Source organism: Alosa alosa, chromosome 1, assembly GCF_017589495.1.
Source record: "Alosa alosa isolate M-15738 ecotype Scorff River chromosome 1, AALO_Geno_1.1, whole genome shotgun sequence".
Lineage (NCBI taxonomy): Eukaryota > Metazoa > Chordata > Actinopteri > Clupeiformes > Clupeidae > Alosa > Alosa alosa.
The window spans coordinates 32,904,373-32,924,755 of record NC_063189.1 but is presented as its reverse complement, the minus strand read 5'-3'; the positions used below and the strand labels follow the sequence as shown (position 1 = coordinate 32,924,755).

The 20,383-nt window shown below is 43.3% G+C and overlaps 1 protein-coding gene across 2 annotated transcripts; it reads left to right on the top strand.

Moving 5' to 3' along the window:
* Nucleotides 1-5,993: 5,993 nt before the first annotated feature.
* LOC125294861 (SLAM family member 7-like) lies at nucleotides 5,994-20,220 on the top strand. 2 transcript variants are annotated; one of them, XM_048243916.1, is made up of 7 exons: nucleotides 5,994-6,051; nucleotides 17,561-17,866; nucleotides 18,451-18,525; nucleotides 18,619-18,738; nucleotides 18,822-18,859; nucleotides 19,079-19,162; nucleotides 19,844-20,220. In XM_048243916.1, the coding sequence occupies exons 1-7, from the start codon at nucleotides 6,000-6,002 to the stop codon at nucleotides 19,949-19,951; spliced, it is 783 nt and encodes a 260-aa protein (XP_048099873.1). In that variant the 5' UTR covers nucleotides 5,994-5,999; the 3' UTR covers nucleotides 19,952-20,220. The 2 variants fall into 2 exon arrangements, with proteins under 2 accessions (XP_048099873.1, XP_048099866.1); XM_048243909.1 differs by having other exon boundaries at nucleotides 18,280-18,525.
* The last annotated feature ends 163 nt before the right edge of the window (nucleotides 20,221-20,383 follow it).

Sequence of the window (20,383 nt, the reverse complement as noted above, 5' to 3'; positions counted from 1 at the left end):
TTTGGCAGGCCTCACTTTGCTCACTGCCCACCAGTGGGCTTCAGCACTCCATATATTTGTTAATGGTTACCGGCTGTTCATGATTATGTCGGCAATTTTACATTTCGCTAGTTGTGGTTTAAATGGTGGCCTATGCTGGAAGTTCGTTGATCACGACTACCAACGTAGCCGTTGGCTGACTGTTTTACCGATGACGATGCTACATGTCGCCTGTCTAACCACTCCTTCCTTCTCGCAGGTCAAACGGAGCGGTCCATCATCACTGCAGACTCAAGTCTCCTTCAGGCCAATGCCGCGCCCTTCATGCACTCTCTTTAGACACAACGGGTCTCTGCGTGTCCATGTGATTTCAGCCCATCTAGTCACGCCATCAGTCACATTGATTGCTGACTCGAGTTGCCGTTTTAGCAGGATCCTCTGCAAATAATGTATACTCTAATTTCCATTCTCCTATTTTGCCTTGGCTGTTTTGTTTTTGGCAGATATGCTCACCCGAAGTGATCGTGCCAGGGAGGACGTGCAAGTTCCTTTTACATTCTCCTCCCAATCTTTAATTTGCTAACCCCTGCAGGTGCATCATGCCTCCCCTCTTCCGTTGGGGGGATGCAGTTCGTCAATGGAGAAGCAGTTCCACATATCACACTAACATCTACTTTCTTACAGGGATGGCAGTGCCGGTTCAAGGAATCACGCAATCGTGTGGATCATGTTTCCAGTTCATACTGGAGGGAGGTCATCCCTCCGTCTTCACAAATCTCCTGAAGGCCAGCGCTTTCGAGGATATCTCCTCTTGTAGCACGGCTTAAAACTAGCCTTCCTAATCCCAGCACTTATCACCTGTCTAGAACTGATTCTTGACTGTGTAAAACCAGCACTCACTGATGCACTTTTCGTTATTGTGCTCTACCTTCTAAATTGTTTTTAATTGCACTGGCATTGTGGGAGAATTGTTTTAGCTTTAACCTGTTTGCCGTCACGTTGGTCTAGGTTGCCCTAGACGCTGGTTGCCCAGCTCACTGTCCAGGTTGCCTTGGACGCCGGTTGCCCGGCTCATGATGCTCGTCTAGGTTGGCCTAGACGCTTGTTGCCCAGTTTGGTCCAGGTGGCCCTGGATGCCGGTTGCCCGGCCGTCATGTCTGTCTGGGTTGCCCTGGACGCTGGTTGCCCAGCTCATGGTTCAGGATACCGCTATACGGTCAATGTTAACTGCCTGATTCCGACTTCGACGCAATTGGATGACACTACGCCTGTCATCTGTTTAGATCGCCTCTGGCCCGCTATATCAGCTACACAGATATTGGTTCCCCGCGATGCAAGGGGCAAAAGTTACGTGCATCATACTCCTTGCCTGACTCGAGTCTCTCCCTGAGCAAACGCTTCCGTGAACTCTGGATTCCCAGGGTACATTGTCAGTCGCTTTGATTAAAAATGTCCTGGCCACATGGAATGTCACGTGAATGCACACCCCTCCACTCACTCGGGGGCCAGTGCTTGGCGCATGACTAATATAATTTCTGCATCCAGTTGGGCGATATGTATTGCTTATTCTCTCCTCATTGCTACCTTTACTCATTGTCTCTCCAGCAGCCAGTTCTAAACTGTACTATCCTGCCACAGTGGTGCAGCTGGTATAGCAAGCTCGCGTTAAGTCATTCTCAGAGCTCCTCTGCACTCTGAGATGCATAAGCACCATGGCGGTACCCCAGCACTCATCTGTTCGTTGTCTCGTCATATTTCAGTTACATATGTTTCTTCCTTCTGTCACATACAGGCATGAATTGTCCTGAAGTCCTTTGTCTACGTCGCAAGGTCATGCTTCCCTCGCATTACTGATGCTGCTCATCTTATTTTGGGGGGGCTTTCCAAGAGCAGGTGCTAAGGTGTGGCTCACACGCATCCATCCTGGCCTTTGGTCTGCAGCTCAATGCATTCATCTCACTCTAGCCGCTGCAGGTGAGTTATCGAACCAGAACACACATCTGGCTTCACAAGCACTAGTCTTCTACAAAACTAGTCATAATGCTTATCTATCCTAAATATTAAACCACATGACTTGATGCTTAATATACTCAAGCACCCATATTAACTAACTCATTGCTTCGTCCCAAGCATCTGCAACCACAAGCTCTATTCCCCTGCATTGATCCTAGGTACATCATGTTTAACCTTTTTAACCCTAACCATGTTTTGCTTCCCTGGTCCCCGTTCACTACCTTAAACTACGGCTCACACTTTACCTGATTTTCAGCAGCCATCTAGCTAACGTGCTGCTTAAATGTAACCTCTCTTCAAAGAGGTTCACTTCTCACTCATTCCGCATCGGCGCAGCCAAGACTGCCGGCCAAAAAGGGCTATCCACGTCATCCATCAGGATGCATCAAACTAACTCCTCTTGACATTTTCGATGCTCAGAAGTTGCTCTCCCATGTTAACTCGGGTACCTCATTTTACCTTCACAAATCCTGGTGGCGGTGGTTAAATTCTGGCATTCGCCTTGCACTAATCGCTGAAACATATTGGGGCCCAGCATGCCAGTAGCTTGTGGTGATTTAGTCTCAGCCATGGGCATGTTGCCCTTTTCACTGGTTGCCCAGCTCGTTCGACGCTTTACGGTTCAGGTCACTTCTTGCCGGGTTGCTCGCGGATGCACGCCTAGGTTGCCCTAGACACTGGTTGCCCAGTTTGGTCCAGGTTGCCCTGGATGCCGGTCGCCCGGCCATCACATCGGTCTAAGTTGCCCTATACGCTGGTTGACCAGCTCATGGTTCAGGTCGCACCGCACGCCGGTTGCCCGGCTCGTGACGGTCGTCTAGGTTGCCCTAGACGCTGGTTGCCCAGTTTGGTCCAGGTTGCCCTGGATGCCGGTCGCCCGCCGTCCGCTGGTCTAGGGTTGCCCTAGGCGCTGGTTGCCCAGCTCACTGTCCAGGTTGCCTTTGGACGCCGGGTTGCCCGCTCATGACGCTCGTCTAGGTTGCCCTAGACGCTGGTTTTTGCCAGTTTGGTCCAGGTGGCCCTGGATGCCGGTTGCCCGCCGTCATGTCTGTCTAGGTTGCCCTAGACGCTGGTTGCCCAGCTCATGGTTCAGGCCCAGCGCCGGTTGCCCGCTCGTGGACGCTTCGTCTAGGTTGCCCTAGGCGCTGGTTGCCCAGTTCGGTCCAGGTTGCCCTGGATGCCGGTCGCCGTCGTCCACGCTGGTCTAGGTTGCCCTAGACGCTGGTTGCCCAGCTAATGGTCCAGGTTGCCTTGGACGCCGGTAGCCCGGCACGTCTCGTGGTCTAGGTTGCCCTAGATGCTGGTTGCCCAGCTCGCATAAGCACTAAAGTCCAGGTTGCTCTGGATGCCGGTGGCCTGGCTCGTCACGATGTACTAGCTTGCTAGTCACTGGGCGCCCAGATCGTGAAGTGCTTATGGTCCAGGTTGCCCTGGATGCCGGTTGCCCGGCTGCCGCATTGGTCTAGGTTGCCTTAGACGCTGGTTGCCCAGCTCGCCAAGCTTCTAAATCCCACTAAAAAAGCGAAAAGCATGCTGCGGGCCCCACTACAACCCTAGGTTTATGGTTAACACCTAGCTACTTTAAAATTCTGTCGGCGTCCTGGCACAACGTCTTCACCCCGGCCCAGTCATGCTGTTTAATTCATCTTGTATGTATACTAATGTCTCTGCTCCTCTCAGAACCAGATTACTGAGTCACCGCCCTGGCGGCATCACTCATCCTTTTTTTGGGGGTAGGCTCCCGCCCCTGCCTTCATCCATCGGCAGGAGACGAGATCCGGCTCATCGCTGGACGGATCCGGAGATGGGGCCTACGCCAAAGACTGTTACCTATTCAGGACTCTATCATGCTTGCATCCAAGCCGTTCCTTTACTAATTAAATTGTTAACTGATTCTATTCTGTCTACTGAGTCTTTCTGGTAGAACTTACATTAAATGAGGAGATATTTGCTGAATGTCACAAAAAGTGTTACAGAAATGGCTTGGCATCGCTTATTCAATGGCTCTCTACCGAAATACCTGTAGTTTGCGGAGGACGAACGAGAAAGCACTCATTTGATAAATCAGCCAGTAGGCCTAGTAGACAAATAACTTTTAGAAATAATCTGTACTGCAAAAACGAATGTTGGTGGGTATTTAAACTATCTAGCGGGTGTTTTAACAGCTGCAAGAAATAGAAGCTTCATGGTCTTTATGTTCTGGTTCGTAAATTATTTTCATAAAACTTCAAGTTGCCCTATAACTTTACTCTCCAAACTCTTCACTGCACTGTAGGCAATTAACTGACAGTATGATAGGCTATTTATTTTCTGTAGGCTACAATAAACACATTTATTTTTTCAACTTTTGCAATATTACGCACTTGGCTACTGAATGCAAATCAGCAGGAGAGAGAAAGCACGTAGCCTACACAGCGTGTAGCGCAATGTGTAGGCTACTTGGTTACCAACTAACACTGTTAGCCAATTCACTAACTTAAGACTTCAGTGCCATCATATACAATGTTTTTTTACACAACAAATACAGAACGGATGGAGGCAGCAAAAGTAGAGGAGTCATTTCAGATGGGGCAAGAACAAGGTGAATTTGCATGCTTGTCAAAACGTAGTCCTACCCTGCATTAGAGGAGCTGATCATCATACCAAGCACACTCGCTGTTTAAAGTCATACACCACGGTAAACTAAAACTAAAATGTTACAAAGGTGGCAAAAATAATATAGGGTAGTATTATTAGCCATGACATTACTAGGCTATGAATCGTTCGTTCCTTTTTTATTTTTATTTGGGTGGGTGGGGGGGTTTACAAACTTATTCAAAATCATCCCCCCCTCTGGTTTTTACACAAATCGCACCCTGAGTATATATATCTATGGTGCCACCACAAAGCAAATTAACCAGATAACCTCCCATTTGGTTTCAGCCAATCAAATGACAGCATTTCTTTTACTGTCTGTGCCTCGGAATCGGTCCAAATCGGTCCACAAAGAAGTTCACTAAAATATTGGTGGGGACAATTTTGTCATCTCAAAATACTGACCACCATGGCCCGATCTAAACCTACCCCCATGGACTGTCTGCTAAATGAATGAATGTAAACTTCAATACAATGGCGTACATTAAACAGGATTTCCAGGGGAACCGAACCGGGTGCTTCATCGGGTTTGGCTAAGTCACGTTATTAGTATATATCAGTGTCACAATATTATTACATTGCAGTGCAGTGCAGTGGTTCTTAAACTGGGGGTGTGGACATTTTCTGCCTCTGCCTCGGGGAGTCGTCAGACAAAAAGTAGAACTTGTACTTAAAGTTCACAGACACTGAGTTTTAACTGCACAGGAGGGGGGGGGGTAGCGAGCTAGCTCTCTGTTTTGTTTTTGAACATCAACAGAAGTGACGCTACCCAACATCGCTTAGAGCACCTTTAAAGCGTGACTCTCGCCAAAATGCAATCTAGGGTCTTTTTGTGAATGTACCCGAGTCAAACTTTCGTTTAAAAGCATAATTACGTCGGAAGCACCACTTTTAAGCTTGATCATATCGTCATTTTCGGGTCAAATGGCCTTTTGAATTGGAGTTGTAGGGGCAATACTATTTTGATGCATGACTATTTTGAAGGCTCGACACAACATCAAACTTTGATCGAAGGATCACCAGTGTCTCTACACATGAACTCAAGCATTGAGAACAATGTTTATGTACAGTTTACTAAAAAGTAAGGTTTTAAACAACTCACTTCTTGACTGGCAAGATGGCGGCGAGCACAAAAAGACACTAGGTTGCATTTTGGCGAGAGTTAAAGAAGTTTTTGTGTTGATGTGTTTTGTGTACTTTTGATGTGGTTTGTGTTTCGTTATGGGTTATTCCTTTTTCTCAGAATAAATATGAGCCCTGAAACAACACCTTAGTGGTCTGTGAATCCACAATGTTACAGGAAGGAAATAAAACTCATGTTGAGGACTGATCATTTCTGTAGTTTACTGCATTGCACTATGGTGTGCAGAAGCATGAGATCACCTTGGTTTTTGGTGGTTCAGGCGGTCTTTCTTCATCACACAGGTAGACAAAATACTTTAATTTACAGCTGATTTAGCTTGAATTTATATTTAGTAGGCCTACATAATAAGATAGCCTAGGTCTACTGCAAATAGTGTTTAGTATAGATTCACATTAAGATGTATGTTTCTGTAATCAGAATGGTTATACTTGGATTGGGTGAATCAATTCTCAATATTTAACTAATCTGCTGTATCAGTGTATTCAGATATAGAGTAAAATACTGATGTACTCTGCGGTACCTAGCTTGCTTTCTAACATTGTAAACACAAGGCACTAAACCCAAGAGGCCTAGATCTCATAAGCAAATTAAATTCAATGTATTAATAGCATGAATAAAGGTGACAGCAACTTTGGGGGAAACCCTCATTTGAGAGAATATTTAGCAGAGCCCAACTCAACTTATTAACTCACATGATGGTTCACACCCCTGTGTTGATTGGTTCTATGACTAAATGGAAATCTATCCACATGCTACTGTGATGTTGGTATACATTTCCTAACAAGTCAAATACAGTATATAAATATTTACATGGATGCCCTGATCAAGGGTTTGCATTTTGTGTGTACATGTTGATGATTGGATCATAAACAGTTAGAGTTAAACTGGATAGCCTAAATTAATAATAAATATATTCTTTCATACCAATGATATAGCGTGATGATATTGTTAAAATAAATGGTGAGTTAATTTTTCGCACGTACAGAGGTGACCAAGAAGCTAGCAATTCTTGTCCAAAAAGTTTGGCGGTATTTGTTGGTAAAGAGCCCATTGTGAGTGTGGAGAGGGGTGGATCTGGGATGCCAGATATCACCGTTGAGCCTTTTGGAGGTGTCATGGGCCTAATTCAATGAAACGCCTATCAAGGAAGGTGCATGCTAGACAACCCAGTGAAATGCTCTTGAAGGCTGTTGTGTTGGTGAAGTTTTGTTAGTGATTTGTGATTTTGTTTTTGATGGTAAATGGGCTCTGTGTTCTGGCTTACTTTAAGTCGGTAAACCAGTTTCCTGTCCGTTGACATCGCTGTCAACAAACACCTGAAGAGGACTTTGTTCAAATGTCAGCTATTGGTAAATACAGAGGAAGCATGGCTTCCCTTGGCCACTGGGAGAAAAGGTCACTGCATCAGTCATGTTTCTCAGTTCCTATGTGGCAAAACTCATACATATTTCCCTGTAGTTTTACATACAAGATCTCCTAAGGAGTTGCTGCTTCAAGCTAAAAGTGTTTCTTTAAACATAATCTTCAGTGTCCCGCTGGCGGGACGGTCACCCCCCCACACACACACACACACACCTCCCCCCAACATTCTAAATCAATTGTATGCACCATATTGCTATGTAGCATAGTAATGTTATACACCATTTCCAAGCTTTGACTCTTGGGAATCCAAAAATGACAATGTATAGTGATTGTATAGTGCAGGGGTTCCCAAACTTTTCCATGACAAGGCCCCCCAAATACTACTAGGTTCTGGCCAAGGACCGCCTTGATGTGTTATTAAACCCATCGACAATACTACGGCAAATGTAAAAATACATTAGGCAAATCCTAATAATTATTTTAGCCACAAGCACTTCGCGATGGAGCATACAGTGTGTAAAAATTGCATTTGGGGCTTTCTGCTATATGAGAGTTATCTACTATTATTCCCAGTCATAATCATGGAAAATATAATGTTCAGATAATGTGACAAATTATTATAATGACATTGTAACAACCCTCATAGTAATAGGTATATTTTACATTTTTCAGATGTATTTATTTGTTGCTTTTATTTTTCCTTCCAACTTGCTGAGGCCCCCCTGGCACCGCCTCGCGGCCCCACTTTGAAAACCACTGGTATAGTGTATAGTGCTTTACATTCTCAGATTAATCTTATTATGTCTCAATTAAATTTGATCCAAAATGCCCCCCTCCCCCTCCTCCCTCCGCTTTTGGTGCTACCCTGACTTCTGGTTGCAGTGTAGCTGCAGCACAATAAGTAGATGCAACATATTGGGTACTGAAATATTCACAAGAATCCATAGAAATTGAATCTTCATGTTGTATTATCCAATATTAGTTGTACAGATGTATAGTCTATCTCACACTCATTGAACCAACAAAGTAAATGCAAAAATAGAGACTTTTTTGTAATTATTCCATATTTTGTGTAGTCAGTCTATATCAGAACACCTGACATACAATCTAAATAGTCCACAAGAAACCTCAAAGTGTTACCTGCAAGAATAGATGCACATGATTTTCGTACAGTTGCACAATTTAGAGGCAGGGTATTACATCTTGGCACAGATGGAAGGAACATTTGGACTTAGTATGTTTGTTACAAGAGTGGGAAAAGTGGAAAAATTACACTAAAGTCTCCTGTAGAAGCTGTTAAGTGATATCCATTACAAGTTGATGGAATGCAAACTATATCTATGTTTTATTGAATGTCAGTTTTTGGCAGCTGTGAGTTACCAAGATCATTAGCATCCCAGAGGGGTATTTCACAAAGGCAGAATTAATAAATAGTTTTATATCTTATATCTAAGATTAGTCTATAATGTTATGTAGGTTATCCTATTATTTATTTTATTTTATTTATAGGCCTAGGCCTATACTTTTTACCACAATTATTATACTATATCTTTTGCTATTTCATTGTTACTGTAATCTTGGCTTTACTGAAAATGAGGACTACCCTCAATGAACCTCCGAGAATGAATAAAGGTTGAATGAAAGATACGTGATAAAGCCAGGCCTGACCTAGTATTCCTAGCTCAACAGGTTTCATTAACACCAATCCAGAAGTAGGACTGGGGCGAGCTGGGCGACTAAGTCAAGCCAGGTGTAACGGTAATTCAGGATACATGTGCATTCTCGTTTTTCCTCCAAAGAACCCACAGTTGAAATAAAAAAAGACATGGAAAATAGCATCTTTCACACAAAGTCAACAACCGCTTTTGATAGACTAACACTGCATGAAAAGTGTGGTTTTCGTCAGTATGCGGCACTGTAGATTGTCGTGGAAGTTCAGGTTAATGGCTGTTCACTGGCAGTTTGCAGGCAATGCCGAAAACTACCATGAATTGTCAGAAATTGACGTGGGCCTTGCTTGGCAGTTGTTGCCCCCCCCCCCCCCCTCCTCCTAATTCTAGGGGAGGCTTTAACATGTAAATGAAAATGCTGTGAGCTATACAAATGCAAATCAGGGTAGCAGGGGGAGTGAACTGTCATGCTGGCATGACTGTGGCCTTTGGTCTTGCTTAAACAGTGGATGTGTTAACCACACAACTCCCAGCAATACGCTCAACAGGCAGAAATGACAAGTTATAACAATGCAATGACAGTTATAACAATGCATTTTTGTTTCTTTTTTGAATGGGGTAACAGGGCTATTTCTGTAAAAAAGTGAGAGTAGGCATTGTCAGTATCCGATTCATACCGCCTACCCGATCCGTTCTGTGCATAATTATGTCTCTGCGAGACACTCTGGCAATGAGTAATGATGCATGTTACTTTTACCCCTTGCATCGCGAGGAACCAATCACATCGGTGTATCTGATATAGGTGGGCCAGAAGCGAGCTAAACAGATGACGACAGCGCTGCAATTAATCAGTCAGTAAACATTGGTCGTAGTGTTATCCAATTGCGTCGAAGTCCGGAATCAGTCAGTAAACATTGGCCGTAGTGTTATCCAATTGTGTGCAGTGAGATTTTCAAATGCATGCTTGGTGCCGTTGGGCCATTTTCATCATTCGTGGCCAGACCCTTAATTTTTCTAGATTACCAGGGTCTGGATTTTCCAGGCTAGAGAATTCTCATTGTGAAATCAAAATTCCACTGGAGGTCCAAGAGGATTTACACACGCAACATTACAACACTGTTTACAGCTCTTCGAGTCACGGTAAAATGTTGTTTTTGGTACATAGCTAATTTAGATACACGTATGGGGTGGGTGCTTGCGTCTCTTTAGGGATCCGCCATCTTGGTTTGTATAGAAATGAATATTAAGTGACACATGCACATAAAAGACTGGAAATAGGTGACGTTCCATAGCATTCATTGATCAGCGTTTAAGAGGTTAAAAGGAATTGGATTGGCGGCCGTGAGAGAGACTTTGCCGTCACTTCTCTATCGTCATCGTGTTAAACCCATCAATAGCGCGCCAGGTGGATAAGCCAGTTTGTCATTGGTCCCCGCAAAATTGTAAGGGAAACAGGAGAGAAAGATGTACAGGTTTCCAGCCTGAGCTGCAGGGCGAAAAGAAATCGCCGGCAGATCAGGCTGGGTTTACCCAGCCTAGGCTAAATTCAGACAGGATAACCAAACAATCCTAGCTCCTCTGGACCATTTCTCTCAGCTGTTCTACGAACCTTTCAAGTAGGGCTATTCTAGAATAGAATACTAGAGCATAGAGGATGTAAGGTATTCAGACAATCCAAGCGCGATGTTCAGCAGCATGATTTCAACCTCTAGTAACAAAATGAGAATAGCCTGGTAGTTGGTAGGCCAGTAATGTAATATCCGTTCTGTAATGAAAGGTTAACGGCATCTGGATTGATAATACTCCGATAATGGGAGAGATGCCCAAACAGAGATGCTTTTAATGATCACCAGTGGAACAAATGGAGCATAGCGTTAGTTCTGCGGATTGACCAGCTGATCACTTGCTATTATATATTAGTGGAGATCATTCAGGGCGCCTTATTGAAGTTGCCTTATCCTGCCTACTTTTGCCGGCAAGCCTTCTTGGAACCCACATCCACCCCATCTCCTCCTCGTACATCTGACTTATCAATGTCTAGTTCAGTGTTTCCCAGAGTGTGCACCGCGGTCCACTGGTGGGCCATTAAGGTGTTTCAGGTGGGCCGCAAGAGGTAGCCTACATTATTTATTTTTCACTTCACATTTTATTTATATTTCACTTCATATTTTGTTACGTGATTTCTCAGCTAAAACATTTTTTGTCACATACAGCAAGCATCACCTCACCATCCGCTAGCTGCCTGTCCCCTGAATACACTGTAAAAAAACGTGGTCTCTGTGGACAGCCCAGGCTCCAAAAACGGCAACAAAAACAGCCTGGTCCAGGAAACATAACAAACTGTTCCAGCCAATCACCGACGAGATGCACATTCAGGAAAGTTTCAGTTGCATGGGAGGGAGGAGGAGGGAGGGGCGAGCTAGCGCTCTGTTTTGTTTGAATGTCAGCAAAAGTGACGTTACCAACATTGCTTAGAGCACCTTTAAGAGACCTAAATTGACCCTTTTCATAATTGATCTGTCCTCTCAATGTGAAATTGATTACTTGGTCAAGTAGCATTGATTAGCCCAACTTCGTTGTACTTCTATGTCTTCTGATGGCAGTTTATTGCAGTGCTCTCTGCTACTGTCTGTTGTTCAGTTGTGAGAAATGCAAAGTATGTTTGCAAAATGCTGAATCCATCAGAAGCTGTACAGGTTTGGGTGTGGTTGGGTTAGGGTTGCCTAGTGGCTGGGACTAGAGGACTGCTGCACACTAGCCTGACGAGCCAGACCCACATTAAAATGTAGGGTCTGGGCACTCACCGTTCGCAGTGCTCAGTCCGAGGGGCGGGATAATCGGTTGTCTTTCAAATTCCCTCTGCACGCAATAGGACAGCGCTATAAGTCCCATGCGTTTCCCACCAGCGGAGCTAGTTGGCTAGTTCAAACTATTGCCAACTTAATAAAAGCTTAACTTGTGTCACACTGTTCGCCAACAGCAACATCCATCTTATTTGTTTTCAAGTAGCGGGGTATTCAAGCCAAACCGTTGCAAATCTGCCATCAATCATTATGTTAAGCCCGACTAATGACTATACACGATTTGTATGGGTGTGACTTTCGAAACCGATGTCTCGAATCAGTGTCGAGGCTTCGAAGCAGAAGTGTTTCGAAACACTGCTTCGAAACGTGGTTCAAAACAGCCATGTCATGTGACCAAAGTTAAGTGAACCTTCGGTGCATTTCACCGGTGTCGGCAGGCGTGTCCGCGCATTCAATTAACAGTGTAGACTTTTCTTAAGCAATAACCATGATGGTGTAGTGGTTAGTGAGGGAGTTTTTTGCACGGTAGGCCTAGCCCAGGCTGCTCAAATGTGGTTCGATCCTCGTTTGATTTAAGGTATTGTTTCAGATCGTAGTTCAGATCCTGTTTATGTTTTCTTACTTCATCATTAACCACACAGTTTCAACTAAACTCTCAGAATGGTCAAAAATGAAGAGTTTTTATAAGAAGAAAGTGATTTAGAGAACACTAGCGGCAGCAATAAGAATTTCTTTATTGTCACTTCATGTGGTCTCCCATCCAGTAATTGACCAAGGGCATGACTGCTTAGCTTTTGACAAAGACTGAACACAGGTAACACAGCAAGCCACAAACTTCAAAGACTACATCTCCAATATGAAGCATTTCACAGATTTGTTTCACCCTAAACAGCTCGGAGTTGTCGGAATTGTTTCGAAGCTTCGGAACAATTCGGCACAATTGCTTCGAACGTTTCAGTGTTTCATAAAGCCTCGCTTTGCCCATCCCTAACGATTTGATTGGCCTGATAGAAGTTTAATTTGTCGAGCTCACAAGCCAATGGAGAGTTGCTAGACTTAGCCTGGAAACCTGACTTCGCAGAGAGTCTGGCCTAGATCCATAGGCGTACGTTTATTTTCGGGTGGGAGGGCACAGTTTGAGGTTTAAAATCATTGGAGTTCCTTTGAACCGGTTTGAACCAATCACTAATAACCGCCGTTTCGTTATACAGAGAAGTTTCTCTTCAGCACGCCCATAACAAGCACAGGTGCATCTTATCAGCAAATAATCACACGTTTCATCTGCGTAAGGGACCGTTCGTAATTTATAAACGGGGTCACCGGAGGGATTTTGAGTGCTTCAATCAAAAGTTGCATGACCCTCACCTGCCTGCAAAATAATTTTCAACGACCCTCCAGCAGTGTTTTCAAAATAGACATGACCCTTCCCGGCCAATTGTCAATACCTTCCACTCACGTTATAAAGCGCTATGAAAACACATAGACGTAAGCTATCGTTCTAAACTCACCCTCTGCTTTCTGATCTTGAACATCACACTTCACCAAGATGGTGGCCATTTCAGTAGATTTATTCACTAACATTGTTGTGGAAACACAATAAGCATGGAAACTAAATGCACACTTCCTGCAACTGCATTAGCCTAGGCTACTTGAAATAAGTTACTCCTCTAGTAAGTATTCACATGAAATAAAACAATAAAACATTGAGACCATTCAACAAAGCACACTGGGTAATAACAAATTCAACACATGAACTTGTTGCTATGGACTCGTCTCTAGACTTCCTCAGTCATTGCAAAGCTGCGAAGCTGAACATTATCAAAACTCAATTTCTCAGACGAGCGTCAATTTGGGAGCAGGCTACACTCCTTCCTTCTCAAATGACTTGAAAAGGCCGTTTGCACAATTTCACAAATAATCACAGGGACCGAAAAATACCTAACATGAAAACTTTTTCTGGGTTTAGGCCTATCATTTTAACTTTTCCCCGCTGTCTTGCCGTTTTAATAGTTTCCCGTAGAATATCCCATATTACTGTAATACTCATAACATTAGCATTCTGGCCTGTCTCTGTGTTGTCCTGTTGTTAACCCTTGGCCTTCCAGAGAAACTGATGTATTCAAATAATCATTTTGCTTGCTTGAATGCGAACTCAGAGTGATGTTAACCTACAGTAGGCCTATTTAAGTTAACCACGTGGTTGTCATTGAGAGCCGCGATTCATTGTCGCTTGCAGTGTTAGGCCGTAGGCTATGTCACGTCGCGCACCTGCCAGGCTAAGAGCCAAAGAAATCCCCCTGTATATTCACTCCAAGTTGGCCTACCATAACTTACCAACTCTACACTGTAGACCATAAACTGGCTATTTATATGACCAATGTATTTGTTCAACTTTATGAAGCATAATTACGCACTGCTACTTGGAACGTAACACATTTTTGTTGGAGAGAGAATGACAGCGATTAACAAATTGCACTTGTTGCTGGTTACCAATAAATAGGGCCTATTTTAACAGAAAGGATGGAGCTCAGCAAAGCTAGAGATGGGCAGGAACAAGGTCAATTGGTAGAAATGCTAGTCAAAACGTTAGGAGCTGGATGTGTGGATGAATGAAGCACAAGTATGCTTTATAAGCATGCACACTGTTTAAAGTTAGGCTAGGCTACACGGTAAACTACAGGTAAACCAAAGTTAAATTTAGCTTTTTTAGGTGGATAAAGTTGGATAAAGTTGACCAAATGGATATAGGCTGTTAGGCGTGAATAAAGTAGGCTACTTTGTTGCTCCAACCTTCCAACGTTAATGGGGAGGGATGTTGACATTTTCCGTATTTTGCGTGAGAAACCCGGGAAATCTCCCTTATTTTCATTGTTCAATGTTGACAGAGCTATGGAATGAAAGAGAACGTTATATGGCGACAGAAATCAACAATCAAAAAAGCCACTTTGATTTTTTGCTGTTTTCATTAATACAAAAGATGGGTGACCCCCCTCCTAGACAAAAAAAAGTTAGGTGACCCTCCCCTCAACAAAGAATAAAAAGACATGACCCTCCCCTATTTTCCTTCGGTGGCCCCGTTTATAAATAACGAACGGTCCCTAACTCTCGCCAAAATGCATCATAGTGTTTTGTGAATGTACCCAATTCAAACCTTCATGTAAATGCATAAGTACTCCATAAGTACGCGCCACTTTTAAGCTTGTATGCGTTGTCGTTTTCGGGTGAAATTACCTTTTGAATGGGATTCCTATAGGGCCACTACTTTTTTGATACAATCGCGTCAAAATCGCTATTTTTCAAACATGAAGGCTCGACACAACATGAAACTTTGATCGAAGCATCATCAGTGTCTCCAGGGGCGTAGATTTGCATGTCCCTACCAATATTCAGGTTGAAATGGGAGAAAAGCGCTCACATGCGCTACACAAAGAGTTATAAATCATTTCTCACTTCAGTGCTGCGGATCATCTCGTACAGATCTTGTAATGTGCAGTAGCCTATAAGAGTAAATCTCGCTGATTTGAAGTTACCTATAATAACTACCAGTGAGCCGCAGTCTCCTGCGCAGCATGCAGCGCTTCAGCTTTACTTCACTAATGAAGTGCGTCCAAATTCACCCATTCTTCTCTGTTGAACTCCTCGAGAAGTAGGCTACTCATCACACAAAGAGCCTTTTCTCAGCTTTTAAACGGTGCTAGCTAGCCACTGTTTGCTGTGATAAACAGTTCGCGAGAAAAATAACTTCATACGATTTAATAATATTCTCTGCGCCCATCTCCACATCCATTCGTCTCGGTGGAATATCGTAGTTAGGCCTACACACTTTTCACCCAACACATGACAAACCATATATCAGAATAAACAGCAGACCTTACCGAACACAACGGTGTAATGCATTCCCGTGTATAGTTAGCTGTTCCTGAGTAATCCGGTTTTGAAAAAAATTATAGCAAAATTCAACATGGTCTTTCGGCTGCATTTCTTAAAACTGAGCTGTGCTTACATCGCTATCTGTAAATATTAGAATCAAAGAATATACAGGCAGCTCACGGTTAAGAGTTTGTCAATGTAGCCTTAATGATTTCTTTTCACAAAATGCTAAGCATGCATGTATTTAAGTTTCCTAAAACTGAGCTGTGTTTAAATGGGCATAATTTCATAACAGACCAAATAGAAAATAAATGTTAAATATAGCCTACATATCTGTAGCCTACATATTAAAATTAAAACTACAGATTATGTAGGCTACACAGTGTAGTTAGATCAAGTTGGACAGTAGCACATTTTAATCATCGATAGTAGTTGGACAGGAGCACATTTTAATAATTTTAGTGGCGGGTAGTGGGGATAATCCTACTCCACTGTGACTTCATTCGTGACACTCCTGTTAATAGGCTAAACTATTATTCACATTTGCTCAAAGATTGCATAAGTATAAGCCCTTTTTGCTCCCTACGTTGATGTATTCCAAACACGAACATTTATATTAAAAATTCAGAGACAACATATGTTCACATTCATGGCAAAATTCAAACGGGACCAGAAAAAAAATATTTTCTCACATTCACTTGCATTAACGATTTTTCAATCTAGAGGTCAAGCGGGGATAGCGGAAAAGGGCGGGACTTACCAGCTCTATTCCAGACAGAGTACTGTAAGGAAAATAAATCGACCGGAAGTACGTAGACAGGCCAAGGCCAGGCTATGCTAGACTAGCCCTGGCAGCAAATATAATTTAGCAAATATAATTTGCTGCTGCTAGGGTGCGTCTAGATTTCTAGGCTAGCTGCACACAGGATGGAGATGGGAAACATGAAAAACGGGGTTTACCTCCACGAATTGTGGTAGTAGACAGTTAGGTCACAGGATTAGCCCTCCTCTGGACTTTGAAGGGGCACCAACACTGGCACCAGTTTTCAGGATCCTGTTTAGGTTAGCCAAACCCTCATCCCATCCAGGTAACAGGTGGAGAGCAGGTCTACACAGGCTGTTGGCCGGATGTATCAGAAAGCAGCAGACAGCCTCACAGAGAACGTACTGCTAAGGGGGAAAGCACCAATCCTTACATTGTACTCTTTTTAATTGAAGCTGTTAATTTATTCATTAACAGACACTTTTAATCCAAAGTGATATATCAATTATATTACAAGGCCTTGCTCAAATAGCCTAGAAATCTAGACGCGCCCCTAGCGGCAGCCAGGGCTAGTCTAGCAACTCTCCGTTGGCTTGTGAGCTCCAGAAATCGAAACTTAATCAGGCCAATGAAATCGCGTATAGAGTCGTTAGGTGGGCTTAACATAATGATTGATGGCAGAGTTGCAACGGTTTGGCTTGAATTCCCTGCTACTTGAAAACAAATAAGATGGATGTTGCTGTTGGCGAACAGTGTGACACGAGTTAAGCTTTTATTAAGTTGGCAAACATTTGAACTAGCCAACTAGCTCCGCTGGTGGGAAACGCATGGGACTGCCGCTGTCCTATTGCGTGTAGAGGGAATTTGAAAGACAACTGATTATCCCGCCCCTCGGACTGAGCACTGCGAACGGTGAGTGCCCAGACCCTTGACCATGTTTACTCTGAATGATTTCGGACTTCGACGCAATCGGATAACACGACCAATTTGTACTGTCCTCCAACGTTGCAGCGCTGTCTTCATCAGTTTAGCTGGTTCCCCGGAATGCAAGGGGAAAAAGTAACGTGCATCATTGCTCTTTGCCAGAGTGTCTCGCAGAGACAATTTCATTGTGCTCTCGCGTACAAAGGCACAACGGCAAAGCCGGAAATTGAACTCACAACTTTTCAGGCTAGGCTACTGCAAGTTAGCCCAGCTCCCTAACCACTATGCTACCACCTCCCCACCCATACATGAAGCAATGTGTCTAGCATTTGTAACCTTGTCTTACCGTAACACACACATCAGAAAACAGCAAATAAAGTGTTTCTGTCCTTCGCAGCTGGGTCTCCTGATTCTGTGTTCAGACAAACTGGAGGATCTGTCACTATGGAGTTCCAGCAACACCAGCAGCTGGAGAGGGAGAGTATAGATTTCATTCAGTGGCACTTTGGCCAACATAAAATAATGAAATATGTACCCCACAAAGACACTCTTACAGTATTCACCCATAAAGACAGAGTGGTGTTTAATAAAGGGACCTTCTCTCTGGAGCTGAAGAACCTGCATAAGAATGACAGTGGACTCTACAGAGGAGAGATCAGTGCTGAGACAGAAGTTCAGGCCGAGTTCCATCTCTTTGTTCAGGGTGAGAGTGAAACTTTCTGCATCTTCCAGCATATGTATCTAATATATCCTAAATGAGTGTTGATGAACAGGATGTGCCTCTGTAAGTACTGAGAGATGGGGCAGCCGTGGCCTACTGGTTAGCGCTTCGGACTTGTAACCGGAGGGTTGCCGGTTCGAACCCTGAGTAGGAACGGCTGAAGTGCCCTTGAGCAAGGCACCTAACCCCTCACTGCTCCCCAAGCGCCCCTGTTGTAGCAGGCAGCTCACTGTGTCGGAATTAGTGTGTACTTCACCTCACTGTGTGCTGAGTGTGTTTCACTAATTCACAGATTGGGATAAATGCAGAGACCAAATTTCCCTCACGGGATCAAAAGAGTATATAAACGTATACTTAGATATGTGCCTGTGCGTGTGCTTGCTGTTCCGATCCAGTGTCTGCTCCCGTCCTGACCATCCTGTCTCAGATGTCCAGCAGTGACCTCTGTAATGTGACACTGACCTGTAGAGTTCGCAACCTCTCTCTGAACATCAGCTGCAGTAACAATATCTGCTGGCCGGAGGAAGAAGCCTCCCCTGACTCAACCTTCACCCTCTTTGTGACAGATGACACCATCACCTGTAACCATAGCAATCAAGTGAGCTGGAGAAACGCTACCAGGAAAATCAAAACTCTCTGTGGTAGGATGTGTTCACGGTCTAAATATTTCTTGCCATCTCTGGCTAATTACTGTGCATATGATTGACAATGTCTACATTTGATATCCCCCTCAGATCAGACGGTGAGAGTGTTTGAGATCGGAACTGTTATCCTGCTTATTGTGCTCTGTGTCTTTGTTCTTGTTGTGCCGGCCATTGTTTTGGTTCACTGGATAAAAAGACGACAGAAAGCAGGTATTGCTTAACAATCACTTGCACTTTCATTTGGGATGTGAAAACAGAGAAATAAAGGGAATACCTTGTTCATGTTCTTACAGCTGAAGCTGACATACAATCAGAGTACGCATCAGTACAGGTAATCAAACTGTAAATCATACAGAGTATGTCATTGTTCTCGACTCAAGGTATAAAATACAATTAGCCCTACTTTTGATAACAAAAGAGTTATTGACATGAAAGTCATTCCATCTCCTGCCATTACATTAAAGTGTCTTGTGTTCCTGATTTCTGGCACCTCTCCCTCAGTGCTAATACACACTAATACTGTGTATGTGTGTGTCCTGTGTGTGTACAGACTCCTCTGCCTCCACACTCTGCAGATCCTACTGTCTACAGCACTGTGCAGGCAGCCTCAGCCGTGGAGAGCCCCTATTCTCAGGTGCAGGAAACAGAATAACTTTCAAACACACTGAAACAGAATAACTTTCATGCAACTTTCAGAATAACACAATGAATCAGACGTTGTCTAAATATTGGGGGCTAAGGCACACCAAAGGTCAAACCAAAATGCCAAGGCACAACAACTTATAGTTACTGATTATGATGATTGTCACACACATTAGTAAAGCCTTAGCCAGGTGTTAATTATCATATGCCTATATTTTTTCCATGCATACGAGTGGTCATGCACTGCTTCACAAATTGGGATATGTGATTTTATTAGTAAATCTCTGACTACATAAAACTGTTTTTAATTAAGAAGCTCTATTGTTGATGCATTTAAAAAAATACCTCTTTAGCCTATTTAGCCTATGCAAAAATTAGCTATTGCTGATGGTTGTGTGTTGTGGTCTAAAATATTTATCACTGATATTTGTGAGTGTTGCAGTCTATATTACTCATTGCTGATGTTTGTGAGTGTTGTAGGGCAATTCCACGCAAAACTGTCACATCCATAGCGTCAACACAATGCACATACACAATACAATACCACAATACTGTACCTACCATGTGTATACAATACACATGGTATTTAGTTGGCGTTATAGATGTGACAGTTTTGCGTGGAATTGCCATGTAGTCTAAATTACTCATTGCTGATGTTGTGTTTGTGTTGTAGTCTGCAGCAAACCCTATCTACAGCACTGTGCAGCAGACACCACAAATTGCCTCAGCTGATCATGCCTACCACATCTCTCCTACCAGCCTCTATGCTACTGTGAACTAGATGTAAAAACAGTGTTTATCTAAATGCCTTTTTACCATAATCAGTTCTATTTCCATAATGTTTAATACTATTGGATGTAGTTATATATGTTGTATTATTACTATGGATGCTAAAGTTGACTAAAAAGAGGAATATAAAATCATGTTTTGGAAATTGATCTTAATGCCTTAAGTAAAAAAATTAGGAAATATCCAACCTTTATGGAGACCATATGGAGACTTTTCTGTGTGAATGAATAATGTATCGTAAATAAATGTTCTTCCTTAAAATACAGGGGTCATAAGTATTCACACCCCTATGTTAAATTCCCATAAGGACAGGCAGATTTTTATTTTTAAAGGCCAGTTATTTCATGGATCCAGGATACTATGCATCTTGATAAAGTTCCCTTGGCCTTCCCTGGAATTAAAATAGCCCCACATCATCACATAT